General features: G+C 66.3%; 1 protein-coding gene across 1 annotated transcript; it reads right to left on the bottom strand.

The window, feature by feature from the left end:
- Window positions 1–1248: 1248 nt before the first annotated feature.
- Window positions 1249–10977, bottom strand: TBKBP1 (TBK1 binding protein 1). The gene is given in 12 exon segments (XM_038163392.1): window positions 1249–1505; window positions 1746–2264; window positions 2266–2489; window positions 2996–3114; window positions 5827–5876; window positions 6040–6200; window positions 6288–6429; window positions 6800–6904; window positions 6998–7120; window positions 7195–7419; window positions 8665–8933; window positions 10164–10977. Coding segments are annotated over 10 exon segments (1794 nt in total). The 5' UTR covers window positions 7417–7419; window positions 8665–8933; window positions 10164–10977; the 3' UTR covers window positions 1249–1376.
- Window positions 10978–16151: the final 5174 nt, after the last annotated feature.

Below are 16151 nucleotides of genomic sequence, written 5' to 3' on the forward strand. Positions count from 1 at the left end.
TGGCTGCCCCCGCCCGGGGGTCCCGCGGCGCTGGCCCGGCCCCCCCCAGCCCGCAGGAGGGGGTGTGGGACCCCCGAGAACACCGAGCAGGGAGGGAGGGGCGCACAGAGAGGGACCCCCTGCCCAGACCCTCCCCAGGAAATCCGGGAGAATCCCCCCACCCGCCATCCACCCCGCCCCCCCCGGGTCTGGCCGTGTCCCCTCTGTCACTCTGTCACCTGGAGCTCTGCTTTTGTGCTGATCGTCCCCATTGGTGCCACTCACCTGCCCAGAAACCCCAAACGGGCCGGGGGCCTCAGGACACCCAGACTCCGTCACCCCCAGGGCCACACGAGCTGCCTCTGTCCCCCTCCCCGCCCCCAGCCCCATCCCGGGGGTCACCTCCAGCCGGACCCCCCCTCTCCTCCCGCAGGGACCCCAAGAGAGGAGACCCCTCGCGCCCCCCGGGGCGTTTCGGGCGCTGGGAAGGTTTTATTGGAGTCGGTGGTCGCAGCGAGGGCGGGTCCCTCGTGGCGGGGGTCGCGCCCCGGCGTTGCGGGGGGGTTGCGCTGTGACACGGGGGGGACATGCAGCGCGGAGCGGCTCGGGGGGGGGGCACGGCGCTGCGCCCCCCCCCTCCCGGCGGCTTTGAGGTAGATCGAACGTGGGGGGGACGGGGGGTGACAGGGTGGGGGGCTCAGGGGGAGCAGCCGCCTGCAGCCCCCCGCTGAAGCAGGGCTAGGGGCGGTGGGGATCTGGGGGGGCTGCTGGGGGGCTGCGCTGTCCCCACGCCGCGCGGGGGGGGTCAGGGGGAGCCCCGGGGAGCCCAGTGCAATGTTGGGGGGCCGGGGGGGGTCCGTGCTGCTCCTCCGGGCTCGTTTCTCATCAGCACGGTTGTGCGGAGGGGGGGAAATTTGGGGGGCAGGGGGCGCTTTTAATGTAAAAGAGTGGGAAGGTGCTTGAACCGGCGGGACGGGGCAAAGGGGACCGAGAACCGGCAGCTGCCCCCCGCTCCCACCCGTGACCCCGCGGGCCGGGGAAGGGGCGGCCCCTTCCCCTCACCTGCTTCCTGGGGGCCGGATCCGGGACTCGGCCCCTCGGATCCTCCCTGAGATCACTCGAGGGGACAGAGGACACCCAGGGGCACGGACGGGTCCCCTCCGGCCGCCGCCCGGCTCGGCGTGACCCCGGTACCCCGGGCGGAGCATCCGAACCTGGCACGGGGGGTGAGGCGGGGGGGTGGACCCGCTCCGAGCGGGCGGGGGGCTCCGGGGGGCTCTGGGTGAGGGCGGGGGGGCTCAGTCTTTCCGTAGCTACTGAAGACTTGGAGGTATTTCGGGAGGCGGGCGCTCCCGGTGTTTCCATGCAGCATCCAAAGGTGGGGAGGGGGGCAAGGCTCAGATCTTGCTGTTCTCCAGGTGCGAGTCGATGTGTTTGACCAGGGCATCGTCCGGGTACCCGATGGGGAAGGCCAGCTGGCACAGCGGGCAGCTCCGCACCTCCGAGTCCACCGTCTCCAGCAGCAGCTGCGGGGGCACAGGGCGATGCCGAGACCCCTCTACGGCGGGGGTGGCCTCATCCCCTCTGTCACCCCCCCAGAACCCCCCCCAGTGCCCCCAGCCAGCCGGGAGGCCGGGCGACAAACGGGGAAACTGAGGCACGCCGCCTCTCTGCGGGGCGCCGCCGCGCTGGGGCGGTTCCCTCGACGCTCCCCACGGCCGAACCCACCCCAAAACCCCGCGGGGACATCGGGGGGTCCTTCTTACGTTGATGGAAGGCCAGGACTGGGCGTGCTCGGCCCGGGCGTAGGCGGCCGCCGTCCGGTGCACGGCGTCGGCGTCGGGCACGGGGAAGCCGGCGCAGAAGGAGGCGCAGCGGATGGCGCCGGCCTCGGGGCTGGGCGGGCTGGGCAGCGCCCACTCCTCCTCGTCCGACGACTGCTTCTCGAAGCGGACGTGCTCCTCGAAGGGCTCGTGGGCGCTCAGCGGGGCCCCCGCGCCCCCCAGGTAGAGCTCGCCGTAGGGCCGGTGCTTGGGCAGCGTGGAGGCCTCGGGCTGCAGCCAGAGCGAGCGGCTCTGCTGGTACAGGGCCACGTTGGTCACCTCCGAGTAGCTGCGGCGGCCCTGGAAGCCGGCCTTGATGTGGCGGCTCGAGGGTTTGGCGTAGCCCAGCTCCGTCCTCTCGCCGGGCAGGCGGTGCGGCGACGCCGAGCCGGGCGAAGGGCAGGGCGGCGGCGGCGGGGCGGGCGAGCGGCGCTGCTGGGCCGGCGACTGGCTCGGGGGGGGGCACCGGCGAGCGGCGCTGCTGGGCCGGGGACTGGCAGGGGCCGGGGGCCGGCGAGCGGCGCTGCTGGGCCGGAGATTGGCTGGGGGGCCCCGGCGAGCGGCGTTGGAGGGCGGGAGACTGGCACTGGGAGCGGCCCGGAGGGACGGGCGAGGGGCACTGCGGGGCGGGCGAGCGGCGCTGCTGGGCCGGGGAGTGGCACTGGGACAGCGGCGAGTGGCGCTGGCCTGGCACGGGACAAGGGGGACACGCGGCGAGCGCTCCGAGTTAGCTCGGCGGCTTGGAAAACGTGGGAATGGGGAAATGTGGAAACGTGGGAAAACGTGGGAATGAGGAAATGTGGAAACGTGGGAATGAGGAAAATGTGCAAATGTGGAGATGTGGAGATGTGGAAATGTGGAAAATTGTGGGCATCCCAGAGGGTGGGGGGAGGGAGGATGCTGCTGTGGGGACCCCCCAGGAGATTCTGGGCGGGGGGGGTGCAGCCGGGGATGGGTGGTCCCAGGGATGGATGTTTTGGGGTGGGATGGTCCCAGGGATGGATATTTTGGGATGGATACTCCCACATTTACCCAGCTAGGGTCGCCCTGGCTGCGGGACACTCCCAGGGCTGGGCACCCCTGGGGCCCGACACCTGCCGGAGCTCACCCCCGCCCTTTTCAGCTCACCCGCCCCCTTTTCCCGGTGTTTGTGCCCCCCATCCCCGCCCGGCAGCCCCCGGGGTCCCCCTCACCCCCGTTGAGGCTCTTGTCCTGCAGCAGCGCCCGCAGGATCTGGCTCTGCAGCGAGCTGAGGTTGCGCAGGCGGCACAGCTCCTCCGTCAGCTCCGTGTAGGCCAGCGCCAGGTTCACCCTGCGGGGCAGAGGGGGCCGTGGGGGTCACCGGAGAAACCCTTCAGCAGGGATTAAACCCCTTTCAGCCCCTCGGGAGGGGTGGAATCCTCCAGCGGGGGGGAAATCCTCCGGCAGGCCTTGGCCTCCCCCCGGAATTTCGGTCGGTTTGGTTTTTGGTTTGGTTTTGGTTTGGTTTTTTAGGGAGTACAACGGGAAAAGGTTTCGTGCTGCTGCCTGGATGGTGCTTCCAGCGTTCCTCCGGGGAATTCCTGAGGAAATCACGGCCCACGGTGGAAAAAAGCCACCTCAGGGGGTCTGAAGTTCCCTGTCTCCACCCCGGCCACACCAGCCGACCCAGAGGACAACTCCCACAGGGGACAGAGTCCCGCTGTCCCCCCGAACCAGCTCCAAACCAACCCAAATTCATTTTTTTGGCTCCGAAGGCAGAAGCCGTGGCCGCGGATCGCGCTCGGGAGCGGCCGGGGCGGGGCGGGTGCGGCTCCCCTCGCTTGGAAGCGCCGCCAAAACCATCGGCTCTGCCCCGAGCCGGTGCCGCTTTCCCAGCCGGGATTCTCGGCGGGGACGCGAAGGGACGAAGGAGCCGCGGGGCCGCAGCTCGGTCCCGCTGAGCCGTTGTGACACCGCGGGGACCCGCAGCCGCCGCTCGTGAGCGCGGCTGACAGCGCCGGGCCGGGCCCCGCGGCACCGCCACCGCCACACGGCGGGAACCGAGCGGGAGCGGGGACAGCGAGGAAAAGGATCGGGAAAGGACGGGAAAGAGTGACGGGGAGAGGAGGAGAAGAGCAGACAGAGAGGGGAAAAAAATGTGTGAAGAAGAAAAGGGAAAGGAGGGGAAAGAAAAGGAGAAAAAGGAGGGAAAGGAGGGAAAGGGAAAGGAGGGAAAGGGAAAGGAGGGAAAGGGAAAGAGAAGGAGGAAAAGGAGAGAAAGGAGGGGAAAGAAAAGGAGGGAAAGGAGGGAAATGAGGGAAAGGAGGGAAAGGAGGAAAAGAAGAGAAAGGGAAAGAGAAGGAGGAAAAGGAAGAAAAAGAAAAAGAAAGAAAAGGAGGAAAAGAAAACAAAAAATCTCAGGGGACACACACAGGATGTCACCTTTGTGTCCCCCAGGCCCTTTTCTGCTGCAGAGCTGGAGGAGCCCGGGGTGGGGACAGGCCCGGCACTGGCACCCATGGGTGCAAGAGTCATTGGAACCCACACAATCCCCCAAAAACGCGGGGCGGGGAAGCGGGAGGGGTGGCCTGAGCCCCCAAGTCCCCACCCCGCTCTTTCCAGGGCTTTCCTCAGGATTTGGCTCCTGGTTTTCCCCGGGGGAGCACAAGAGGGAACAACCGCGAGCTCAGAAAGCCAAAAAAACTCTAAACCAGAAAATGAACCAAAAAAAAGAGGAGGAAGATCGGGACGCGGGGGGACCCCCGCCCCGAGCACAGCGCGGCAGAAGCGCCAGAAAATCACCCGGAGATGGAAAACGCCGATAAGGCGCTTTTCACACCCAAAAAAACAGTGGCGGAGAGAAGCAGGTGACAAAAAAGAGCTGAATCGACAAGAAAAGAGCGCGGAGGGGAAAGCTGTGCCCGCGGAGGGGGTGAGGAGCCAGCCCTGCCTCAGTTTCCCCGTCCCAGCGTGGCGAATTTGGGCTTAAAAAAGAAAGATTTTGGTGGTCGGGGAAAGTTAAGGGAGACATTCGGGAGTTTTAATTTCCGTGGGTGCCGTGGGGAGGGGGTGAGAGGGGGTGGGGGCGATCGGGGGTGAGCTCGGGTGGCGGAATTTTATGGAAATCGAGGGAATTGATGGAAATCGAGGGAATTGATGGAAATCGAGGGAATTTCATGGAAATCGAGGGAGTTCAGGAGGGGTAGGGAGAGGCGGGAGCCCCCGCGGGGAGGATCCAGCCCCCCCCCCCCGGGTCCCCTCGCTCTGATCTGCACCAGGGCGACAGGAACGGCGACAGCATCCAACACCTCCGGAGCGGGGGGAGACCGACCCGGCCCCCCAAACGACAGCGCGGCCCCTTCCCGGCCCGCTGTCACCTCCCATCCGTCCGCAGCTCGGCCCCGCTGTCACCGCCCGCCGTGGGGACCGCGGGGCAACGAGGCCAGCGCCGGGGACAGCGGGGACAACGGCCCCGCCTCGGCGCCACCGGGAGACCTTGGGGGTTTGGGGGGGTCCGGGGACACCGTCAGCGCCTCGGTGCCACTCGGTGCCGCTCTCTCGGCAGCCGCGAACCGTCAGTGCCCTCTGGAGGCAGCGCCGGGCCCGCACCGGGCACCGGGACAGGGCACGGACACCGGGCACCGGGACAGGGCACGGACACCGGGCACCGGGACAGGGCACGGACACCGGGAACCGGGACAGGGCATGGGCACCGGGCACCGGGACAAGGCACGGGCACCGGGCACCGGGCACCGGGACAAGGCACGGGCACCGGGCACCGGGACAAGGCACGGACACCGGGCACCAGGACAAGGCACGGGCGCCGGGAACCGGGCACCGGGCACCGGGCACCAGGACAAGGCACGGGCGCCGGGAACCGGGCACTGGGTGATTTGGCACCGGGAACCGGGCACCCCGCGCCCGCAGCCCCCCCAACCCCCGGGGCGCAGTGGGTGATTTTGGGATGCGGGAACCCCCCGGGACCCCCGTCCCGAGGTGTGGGGTGGCCGCCGTGCCCCACAGGCTGGCCCGTGTGTCCCCCCGGTCCCCTCGCAGCACTTACTGGTCGTCGCCCACCTTCTTCACCCAGGCCATGTCCCGCTCCGACTGCTCCTGGGGACAGCAGAGCCCCGCTCAGCACCGGGACCCCCGCCCCGGGCAGGGGGGGTCCTGTGGGGTCACACCCTGCCCCACTCCTGCTCCCGGACACCCCTCGGCCCCTGGACCCCCAGCCTGGGCACGGAGAGGGCTCCGCGGGGCCGGCGCTGCCCCTCACCTGCTCCCGGCTGTCCTGCAGGTGTTTCAGCTCGGCCTGCAGCCTCTCGCACTCGGCCTTGAGGTGCTCCTCGCGGTGCTGGGCGCGCTGGCTCTCCTGGCGCGCCGCCTCCAGCTCGGCCTCCAGCCCGCGGCTCTGCCAGCCCCCGGCGCGCTCCAGCACTGCGGGCACCGCTCGCTCAGCCCCCGCCGCCGCCCGGGGCTCCCGGGGGTCGCGGGGGGCGCGGCGGGGCGGGGAGGGGCGCTCACCGTGGCTCAGGCCGGGGTTGGGGTGCAGGGCGATGAACGGCACGTCCTGGGCGCCCAGCCCGGGGAAGGCGCCGCCGTCGCGCTGCCGCAGCTGCTGCTCCAGGCTCCGGATGCGGCTCAGGTGCGTCTCCACCAGCGCCCGCTGCGCGGCGAGGGGACAGAGGGGACAGGGCTGAGCCTCGGCCGCGCTGCGCCCCCTCCCCGGCGCCCGTCCTGCCCCCCCGGCCCGGCACACGCGGGGTTTGGGGTCCTTTTTGGTGGGGGTCGAGCCGGTGACCGTGGCACGGCAGGGGGGGCTCCCTGGCTGGGAAAGGGGAGCCGGGGGTGCCCGGCTGGCACCGGGACACCGGAGCCCTGGCGGGGGGAGCGGGAAGATGGATAAATCTGAGCGTCCCAAAAGGCCCCGCCCCCCCCAGCCCCGCATCCCCACGGGTGGGCACACCACGGGCCCGGGTGCTGTCCTGGAGAAGGGACGGGGACCCCGCTGTCCCCTGCCGGTGGCCGCCACCCACCATCTCTCCCAGCTCGGTCTCCAGGTCCGCCTTCTCCACGCAGAGCTTCTCGTAGGCCTGGATCATCTCCTCCAGCTGCTCCTCCCGCTCTTTGCTCTTCTGCAGCTGCCGGGGGAAGGCGGGGGGGGGGGGATTTGGGGGTCCGTGGCTGGCTCGGGGACCCCCCAAAGCCCCCCCAGACCCCCTGCCCCAGCTCACCTCGTGCTGGAACTGGTTGAGCTGCTGCTGCAGCGACGCCTTCTCGCTCTTGAGCAGCGAGTTCTCCTTGGCCTCGTAGAGGGAGAAGATGTGCTCCTCGCCGAACTCGCCGATCAGGGGGTACTGCGGCCGCGGGGCAGGCGGTCAGCGGGGAGCCCCCGGCCCCACGCGCCCCCCGAGCCCCCCCGGCCCCTCACCTTGACCTCGTACATCTTGAGGCGGCGCTTGAGCGTGGAGTTCTCCCTCTCCAGCGCCGTCAGCCGGTTCTTGATGTCGTCGTAGGCGGTGATGAGGGCGAAGTGCGAGGCCGAGCACATCTCGCCCGACAGGTCGGTGTTGGGGCTGTCCAACCAGTCCTCGTCCGGCCCCAGCGCCTCCTGCGTCAGGATGCTGATGTCGTCCTCGAACATGGAGTCCATGTCCTGCCTGGGGACACACCGGTTACACACCGGTGACACCGGGCGGGGGGGGGGGGGGACCCGGCCGGGGCAGCGCTCGGGGACACCGGGGTGGTGACCCAGCCAGCCCGGCCGGGTCAGGGTCTGTGGCAGCTCAGCCCGTCCCAGCGGCACCGGGGACAGTCCCAGGAGCTGCCACCGCCAGCAGCTCCAACGCCACGCTGTCCCCGGGGGTGACAAGGGGACACCGGCCACGCCATCCCCTCCGTCCCCACTGGGAAAAGAGGGGACAGAGTCCTGACACCCCCCAGCCTCCGTGGGCACGAGGGTGGGAGCAGAGAGCACCCCCGGCAGAGCCCCCCGGGGGACACGGTGACATTGCTGCCGTCCCCTGCGGGGCAGGAGCGCAGAAACAGCGGCCGGTGCCGCCGCTGCCGCCCTGCGCCGCACGCGAGCCGCTTCCCCTGCCGGCCTCCCACGCCTCGCGCAGCCGTGCCCTAAATTCCGGCTGCCGCTCGCCCCCCGGGAGCCACCTGGCTCCGGGCACCGTCCCCAGCCCCCGCCGGGGGTCCCCACCGCGCCCGTCCCGCTCTGCCGCCGCCTCCGGGGCTCCCGGGAGGTTTCCCGGTGGGAGAAGCCCCTCGAGCCGGCTCGGCCCGCTCCGGTGCTGCCCCCCGGCCCGGGCCGGGATCCCGCGGGCAGCCGGGACCCCGCGCAGCCCGGGCGGCTCGCAGACATGCGGGAGCCAGCGCCGCACAAATAATTCATGGCGCAAAGCTGGCAGGGGGAGGAGAGGCCTGCGGGGGGACGGGGGGGACAGCACGGCCCCCTCGAGCCGCTGGTGGAGCCTGGGGACAGCCCGGCCCCGCTGGACCCCCAGGCCAGGGGGTCCCGTGGGCACCTGGGGGCTGGGGCACGGGGAATGAATCACGGAGCGGGGTCTTAAATCCACCTCGGGGTGGTGACAGAGGGGACACGGCTCTGCTCGGGCAGGGAGGGCGCTGCCATCAACCCCTGGGGAAACTGAGGCACCCCAAAGCCACGATGAGACCCCCCCAAGCTCTGGTGACCCCCCCCAGTGAGGCTCCCCGGAGCTCGGGGGGGGTCCCAGGCCCTGACAGCAGAGGCACCGTGGTGACAGGACCCCCTTTGTCCCCAACACGCAGTGCCTGGCGGCAGCTGTGTCCCCAACCCGGCCCAGAGCTGCCCGGGCCGTCCCCTGCTGCTCCCCGGCCTGCCGTGCCTCAGTTTCCCCAGCCGCGGGGACACCTGCCTTGCAGCGGGCCCCGGGCGCGGGGCGAAGCGGCGCGGGCTGGGCAGGGCTGCGGCGCGGGCACGGGCGTGTCACAGGCGTGTCACCGGCGTGTCACAGGCGTGCCACCGGCGTGTCCCGGGGCTGGCACGGGCGAGTCTCAGGCGCGGGAGCTCCGGGCATCGGCCGCGAGAGGATCGGCGGGAGCCCGAGCTGCTCTCATCGGGGTCCCCGCGGCGCCGCCGCTCCCTCCGCGCTCCCGGGCCCTCCTGGAGGCCGGCAGTGCCTGGGGAAGAACGGAATGGGGACGGGGAAACGGAATGGGGACGGGGAAAACGGAATTAGGATGGGAAAAACAGACATGGGGCTTGGAAAAGGAGCAAAAATGGGGCTGCGGCTCCCCGGGACTGGGACACTGCCCGAGGGCTCGGCCGGCTCAGGGCTCCGGTGGGAACGGGAACGGGGACGGGAACGGGGACGGGAACGGGGATGGGATGTGCCAGGCTGTGGGTGCTGCCGGGCCTCTGGCACCCGGCTGGGCTGGGGACAGGGCTTGCCCCTCCAAAAAAAAACCTTTTTGGGGTCGGGAGGATGCGCTCGGTGGGACCCGGCCTAGGGCAGCCCCCCTGCCCCGACCCTCGGTGGCCGCGGCCGGGACGAGCCCCCTGCTCATTGCTGGGGCCCCCGGGCGCTGTCCCGGTACTGAGGGGCTGGGGGGGCCGCGGGGGGGGGGGGTTTGGGGGCGCCGCCATGGCCACGAGCGAGGGCAGCGGGCGCGGAACCGGCGCGGAACCGGCGCGGAACCGGGGGAGAACCGGGGGGGAAAGGGGGACGGGTGGAGCGCGCCCCCGAGCCCGGAGCCAGGCCCGGAGCGCGGGTGAGCGCGGACGGGGGTCGCAAGAGGGTGAGCGGGGGGGGTCCGGCCTGCGGCGGCCCCGGAGCCTCCGGGAAACCGTCCCCGAACGCCCCCGGCCCGGCCCGGTGCCGCCCGCCCCCCCCCGCTCAGCCCGGGGCCGCAGCGCGCCGGGGGTCGCCGGGCGGGGGACGGGGACGGAAACGCGGGAGGGGTCCGGGGCGGAGCCGGGACGGGATGAGGATGAGGATGGAGCCGGGGACGAGGATGGAGCCGGGGATGGGGATGAGGATGGAGCCGGGGATGGGGATGAGGATGGAGCCGGGGACGAGGATGAGGATGGAGCCGGGGATGGGGATGGGAGCGGGATGGAAGCACGGGTGGAGATGGGCACGGAACCGGGGATGGGGATGAGGGTGGGGATGAAGATGCGAATCCAGCCGGGGAGGGAGATGGGGATGGGGGTGAGGATGAGGATGGAGGTGAGGATGGAGCCGCGGATGAGGATGAAGCCGGGATGGTGAAGGCGGCGGGGGGAGATGGGGCTGGGGCCGGGGCTGGGGTCGCGCTGTGGCGGGAGAGGACAGGCCCGGTGGGGCGGGGGCAGCCCGCTCTGCCCCCCCGGCCCCTCCCGCTGTCCCCCGGCCCAGGCCCCGCACTCACCGGCGCTGCTGCTGCGCTGCGGCGGCGCCCGCCGGGATGCGGCTCCGTCCCCGCCCCGCCGGGTCCCGCTGCCGTTCCCGGTCCCCGCCGCAGCCCCGGCCCCGCCGCCGTTTCTTCCGCTCCGGAGACACCGACAAACCACGTGGGCACCGGGCGGCCGCCAGCCCCTCCCCCGCCACGCGCCGGGGCCGCCCCCGGGGCTGTGACCCCCCCTCCGGGGCACGGCCGGTCCCGGGGATGCTCCGGGGGGGACACGCGCGCCGGAGCCCGGACCCCCACCCCCCTGCCGCGGCCCGCCCCGGGAGGGGCGCCACCGACCCCCGGGCCCCTCCCGTGCCCGCCCGGCCCCCCCGGGGGTGGTCGCGGGGCCGGGGGGCTTCCCCCTGCACCCCCGGGGGGCTCCGGCATGGCGGAGCCGCAGCCCCGCGCGGTGGGGGCTGGGCTCCCCCCCTGCCCCCGCCCCCCAACCCCCCCTCCCCCCCCCGAACATTTTATTCCCTGAATTGTTCTCGGAGCCGCTTCCATGATGGAATCACATCTTCTCCCGGCTGTGCAGGGTTATTAATAGCTGCTCTCCTTTCGCCGCGCCCGCCGGGGGCTCCGGGGGACAAAAACCCCCGGGGAGGGGACACTGCCACCCTGGCGGCCGAGGACAGCCCCTGGAATGGCACGGACAGACGGACGGACACATCCCCGGCTCTGAGTGCCCCCGGTGGCACGAGATCCTGCCAGGGCCTCACCCCACCCCAGCAGAGGGGCCGGGAACGGGGAGCAGAGCCCCAGGGATGGGGCTGGGAATGGGGAGCAGAGCCCCAGGGATGGAGCTGGGAATGGGGAGCAGCCCCAGGGATGGAGCTGAGGGGAGCAGAGCCCCAGGGATGGAGCCGGGAATGGGGAGCAGCCCCAGGGATGGAGCTGAGGGGAGCAGAGCCCCAGGGATGGGGCTGGGAATGGGGAGCAGCCCCAGGGATGGAGCCGGGGGGATCTGCGGGACCCCGACACTCCAAACATCCCCGCCAAGGCCTCTGGAGGAGCCGGGGGCAAGGAGCAGCCCCAGGGACGGGCCCTGAGCGGGATCCGGCCCCAAAGCTGAGCTGGGAGAGGGCAGCACGGAGAAGTCCGGGTCCTGAGCACGGCTCTGTCACCGTGGAGAATCCAGCTCGGGGTTTTGGGTCCCAGCAGGAGACTCAAAGGGAGCAAAGCTTCAAACTGGGAGCTTCGAACTGGGGTTCCCAGTCCGGATTCCCCTGGAGAGCCTGGAGGGGCTCCAGCAGCCTGAGCGGGGGGCTCGGGCAGGCCCCTGGCACTGGGGGGCACCTCCCAGGGGTGCCGAGATCCCAGGAGATGCCGTGGCCGCTGAAAGCGCACCGCGAGGCCGGGAATATTTTGGGAGGCCGATGCCGGGGCGGGGGCACCGACACCTCGCGGCCGCTCCCGCTGGAATTTCCACCGATCACCGCCCAGGGAAGGCAGCGAGCCCCTGGAAGGGCACCGGAGGGTGGGACAGCAGCGGGGAAGGGCGGGCAGGGTCCGCGGGGACCCGCGGGGACGGGATCTGCCGCAAACAGCGCCCCAGAATAACCCCTCCTGACGAGGGCCGGCCGCGAAGGCTTTGAAGTGCAAGTGAAGGATTTCCGCCCGGTGATTTGGAAGCAAAAGCATCCCGGAGCCTCCTGGTGGAGGCAGGGACCCCCCCAGGGGCACAGGAGGGCCCTGGGCCATGGGGACAAACCGTGGGGCCACCCCGGGAGCTGTCGCAGGGTGTGGGCAGGAGGAGCAGAGGGCGGCAGGACAGGTCCAAGCTGCTGGAATTGTCTCACCTGAGCCATTCCCGGGGATTTGGGGGATTTGGGGTCCCCGCAGCCCCTCTGGACAGCGCTGGGTCATGCCATGGGATTTCCCTGCTCTTCCCACGGCTGCGTTTCCCACGGAGCCCCACTGGGGAGAAAAGGGGAGCACCGGGACCCCCCCCTCTGTCCCCGGGGCCTTTTTTCCCCCTTCCCAACTTTTTCCGGGAAGTTTGGAGCCGAGGGCAGCGGAGGGGAGCTGCCCCGGCCGGCGGGGATCCCTCGGACAGCCTCTGGAATGTTTGGGATCGGCAGAGGGAACCCCCGGGCCAGGGGGGATTGCAGCACCCCCAGACATTCGGGGGGCAGGGGCTGAAGGGACGGGAACGGCCCCGGAGCTGCCTCTGCAGCCGGATTCCATGGAAATGCTGGAAAACCGGGAAAACCCTCCCTCCCAGCAGCAGGAATCCAGCCAGGGATGGGGACAGGGATGGGGACAGGGATGGGGACATCGCAAAGGAGCAAAACCACCTCGGCCACCAAGAGCAAAACGGCCGGACCGGGATTCCCTGGGCTGGAAAATCCCATTCCAGAGGGTGGCACCGGCGCCAGGGCGTCCTGTCCCCTCTGGGGGGGGAAGCACCGACAGAGTGTCACCTCCGGGTGACAGAGCCCGGGGAAAGGTCCCGAGGCCACCGCGGCGCGTCCGAGGCTCCAGAATCCACTCGGGGCTCATTTTTTACCACTTTTCCTAAGAAAATCAGCTTTTCCTCCTCTCTGAGGGGTAGGGACCACCAGGCCAGCCCCGGATAATTCCAGGAGCTGCTGCTGAGCGATCCCGGGAATGACGGCGTGTCCCCGGGCCGGGGTGGTGGCACAGATGGCACCGGTGACACAGCGCTGTCACCTCCGGCTCCCCCGGAGAGGAAACGCGAGCTCGGCACTCGCCTCCCACGGCGTCTCCGAGCGGGGGCAGGAGCCTGGCAGAGGCTCCCGGGAAACGGAGCAGCAGGAAAAAATGGGGAAAAAATAAAAATATTGGGGAAAATCAAAATGAAAGTGGGGTTTTGATGTCCGGTTTGGGAGGGGGATAAACGCATCCTGCCCGGGGTTTTCCCAGGGATTTCGTGGAGCTGGAGGAGCGTCCCGGGGTGGCTCCTTTGCTGATTGATCGATAATTTGATTGATTGGTAATTAACGGGGGCGGAGCTGCAGGGATCTGGGAGCCCCAGCTGGGATCCCGGGACCTGCGGGAGTTTGGGGGCTCCGGGAATGGGGGACGCCCCGGGATTCGGCGCCTCCAGCAGCGCCCGGCTCCTCGTGATGCGGCCCCAAGGGCTCCAGGAACCCCAAAAATGCTGGAAGAGCTCGATCCGAGCCCCGGCAGCGACGGGATCGAGGAGGGGCAGGTTTGAATTCCGTGTGATACACCCCAAAAAGCCCCGCAAAAAACCCAGAACCGCCCCAAAAACCACCCCAAAACCACCCCAAAAAACCCAAAACCACCCCAAAAAACACCCAAAAAGCCCTCCAAAAAACCCAAAGCAGGCCCCCAAAAGCCCCCCCAAAAACCCTCCAGGAAAGGCCAAAAGAAGAGCAAAGCCCCCAACCCACTCCAAAAAAGCTCAAAAAACTTTCCCAAAGCCCCAAAACCTCCAAAAAGCCCAAGAAAGCCCAAAAAAAAAAAAAAAAACCCACCCAAAAAAGGTTCCCAATAACCAAAAAAAGCCCCTTAGAAAGAGAACAAATCCCCAAAAACAAACCCCTCAACGCCCCCGAGAAAAGCCCCCAGAGCCCAAAAACGGCCCCAAAACTCCCCTGAAAAAGCCAAAATGACCCCAAAAACCCTTCCAAAACCCCCAGAGCCCAAACACGAGCCGGAGCCGTCTCTGCTCTACGCTCAGAGTTCGTTTATTCTGCGCCGCCACAGCCGGGACCCACCCGGCACCGGCCACGGAACCAGAACCGGGACTGGAACCAGAACAGAACCGGGACCAGAAACAGAGCTGGGACTGGAACCAGAACCAGAACAGAATCAGGACCAGAAATAGAACTAGAACCGGGACCAGAACCGGGACCAGAACCGGAACCGGGACCAGAACCAGAACCGGAACCAGGACCAAACTGGAACCAGAACAGAACTGGGACCAGAAACAGAGCCGGGACTGGAACCAGAACCAGGACCAGAAACAGAGCCGGGACTGGAACCAGAACCAGGACCAGAAACAGAGCCGGGACTGGAACCAGAACCAGGACCAGAAACAGAGCCAGAACCGGGACCAGACCCGGAACCAGACCCGGGACCAGAACTGGAACCAGAACAGAATCAGGACCAGAACCAGAACCAGCCCCAGGACTGGAACCAGAACCAGCCCCGGGAGCAGAAGCGGCCCCGGCGCCGCGCGGCTCCTCCCGCCCGGGAACGGCTTTTTTTTTTTATTTTAATGAAATTTTATTTTTTAAATTATTTTTTATTAAGTTTTAAATTTTTTATTAAATTTTTTTTCATATTTTTGTCTTTTTTTCTTGCGTTTCTCAGATTTTGCTGCTCCCCCTCTGGGAATCGCCGCCCGGGCCGGGGGAAGCGGAGGCTGGGAGGGAGCCCGGGGGTTTTGGGGTGGTTTTGGGGTAATTTGAGGTGGTTTTGGGGTATTTTGGGGTGTTTTAGGGTGGTTTTAGGGTATTTTGTTGGTTCTGCACGGGGCAGAGCGCGGAAGGCACGTTCACGACTGGTACCCTGTACACACGGGAGGGGAAAAAAGGGGGGAAATCCCAAAAAAAAGAGAAAATGATGAAATGTGGTGGGGAAAAACCAAGTTGGAAAGGCTGGGGAAACGGGGAAAATGTGAAGGGGAATGGGAAGAGTGAAGAAAAATTGAAAAAAATGAAAAAAAGGGAAAAAATGGAGAAAAATGAAAAAATAAAAAAAAATTAAAAATGAAAAGAAATGGAAGGAAAATAAAGTGGGAAAAATAAAACAGAAAGGAAAATAGAAATGGAGAGGAAAGGAAAAGAAATAAAGAAAGAAAAAAAGGAAAGGAAAAATGAAAAATGAGCAAGAAAGGAAAACAGAAAACCAGGAATGGGAAAAAAAAAACCAAGAAAAATTAAAACGAAAAATAAAGGAAAAATTCTGAGGAAAAAAATCAAGAAAAAAAGAAAAAAGAGAAAAAAAGAGATGAAAATTTGAAGAAAAATGAAAAATAATTAAAAAGGAAAACCAAAATTGGAAAAATAAAAGATAAAAAATTAAAATGAAGGGAAAAATTGGGAAAAAAAGAAAAATGAAGCTAAAAATGAAAGGAAAGCTCCCGGAGCGAGGAGCAGATCCTGCCCCGCTCTCTGCTCCCCTCCCAGGAGCTCCCGGCCCCTCCAGAGCTGCCAGCTCCAAACTCCAAACTCTAATCTCCAATCTCCAAACTCCCCCTGACCCTCCAGAGCTGCAAACTCCAAACTAACTCCAAACTGCAACCTCCAAACTTTAATCTCCAAACTCCAAACTCCAAACTAACTCCATACTCCAAACTTTAATCTCCAAACTCCAAACTCCAAACTAACTCCATACTCCAAACTTTAATCTCCAATCTCCAAACTCCAAACTAACTCCATACTCCAAACTTTAATCTCCAAACTCCAAACTAACTCCATACTCCAAACTTTAATCTCCAATCTCCAAACTCCAGACTCCAATCTCCAAACTCCAAACTTTAAACTCCAAACTCCCAACTGCAATCTGCAATCTCCAATCATCTCCAATCTCCCCCTGCCCCTCCTGGGAACACAAAAAGCTTCTCTGGATTCCCCCTCTTCCCTGCATTCCCCGTTTTCTCTGCATTCTCCCTTTTCCCTCGATTCCCCTTTTCTCTGCATTCCTTTTCCCTGGATTCCCCTTTTCCCTGGATTCCCTTTTTCCCTGCATTCCCTTTTTCCCTGCATTCCCCCTTTCCCATGGATTCCCCTTTTCCCTGGATTCCCCTTTTCCCTGCATTCCCTTTTTCCATGGATTCCTCTTTTCCCTGGATTCCCCCTTTTCCCTGGATCCCCCTTTTCCTTCTCCGGAGGGAATTTCTGCTCCCACAGGGAGGATCCCGGGAGCGGCCAAGAGAAACTCGGGGGGGACCCAAATCCAACAAAAATCCCAATTTCCTGGGGTTCCCTGGGAAGAGCCAAAAGTGCCCCAACAAAACAAAAAAGGGAAATG

This window comes from Motacilla alba, chromosome 27 (assembly GCF_015832195.1).
Source record: "Motacilla alba alba isolate MOTALB_02 chromosome 27, Motacilla_alba_V1.0_pri, whole genome shotgun sequence".
NCBI classification, from domain to species: domain Eukaryota; kingdom Metazoa; phylum Chordata; class Aves; order Passeriformes; family Motacillidae; genus Motacilla; species Motacilla alba.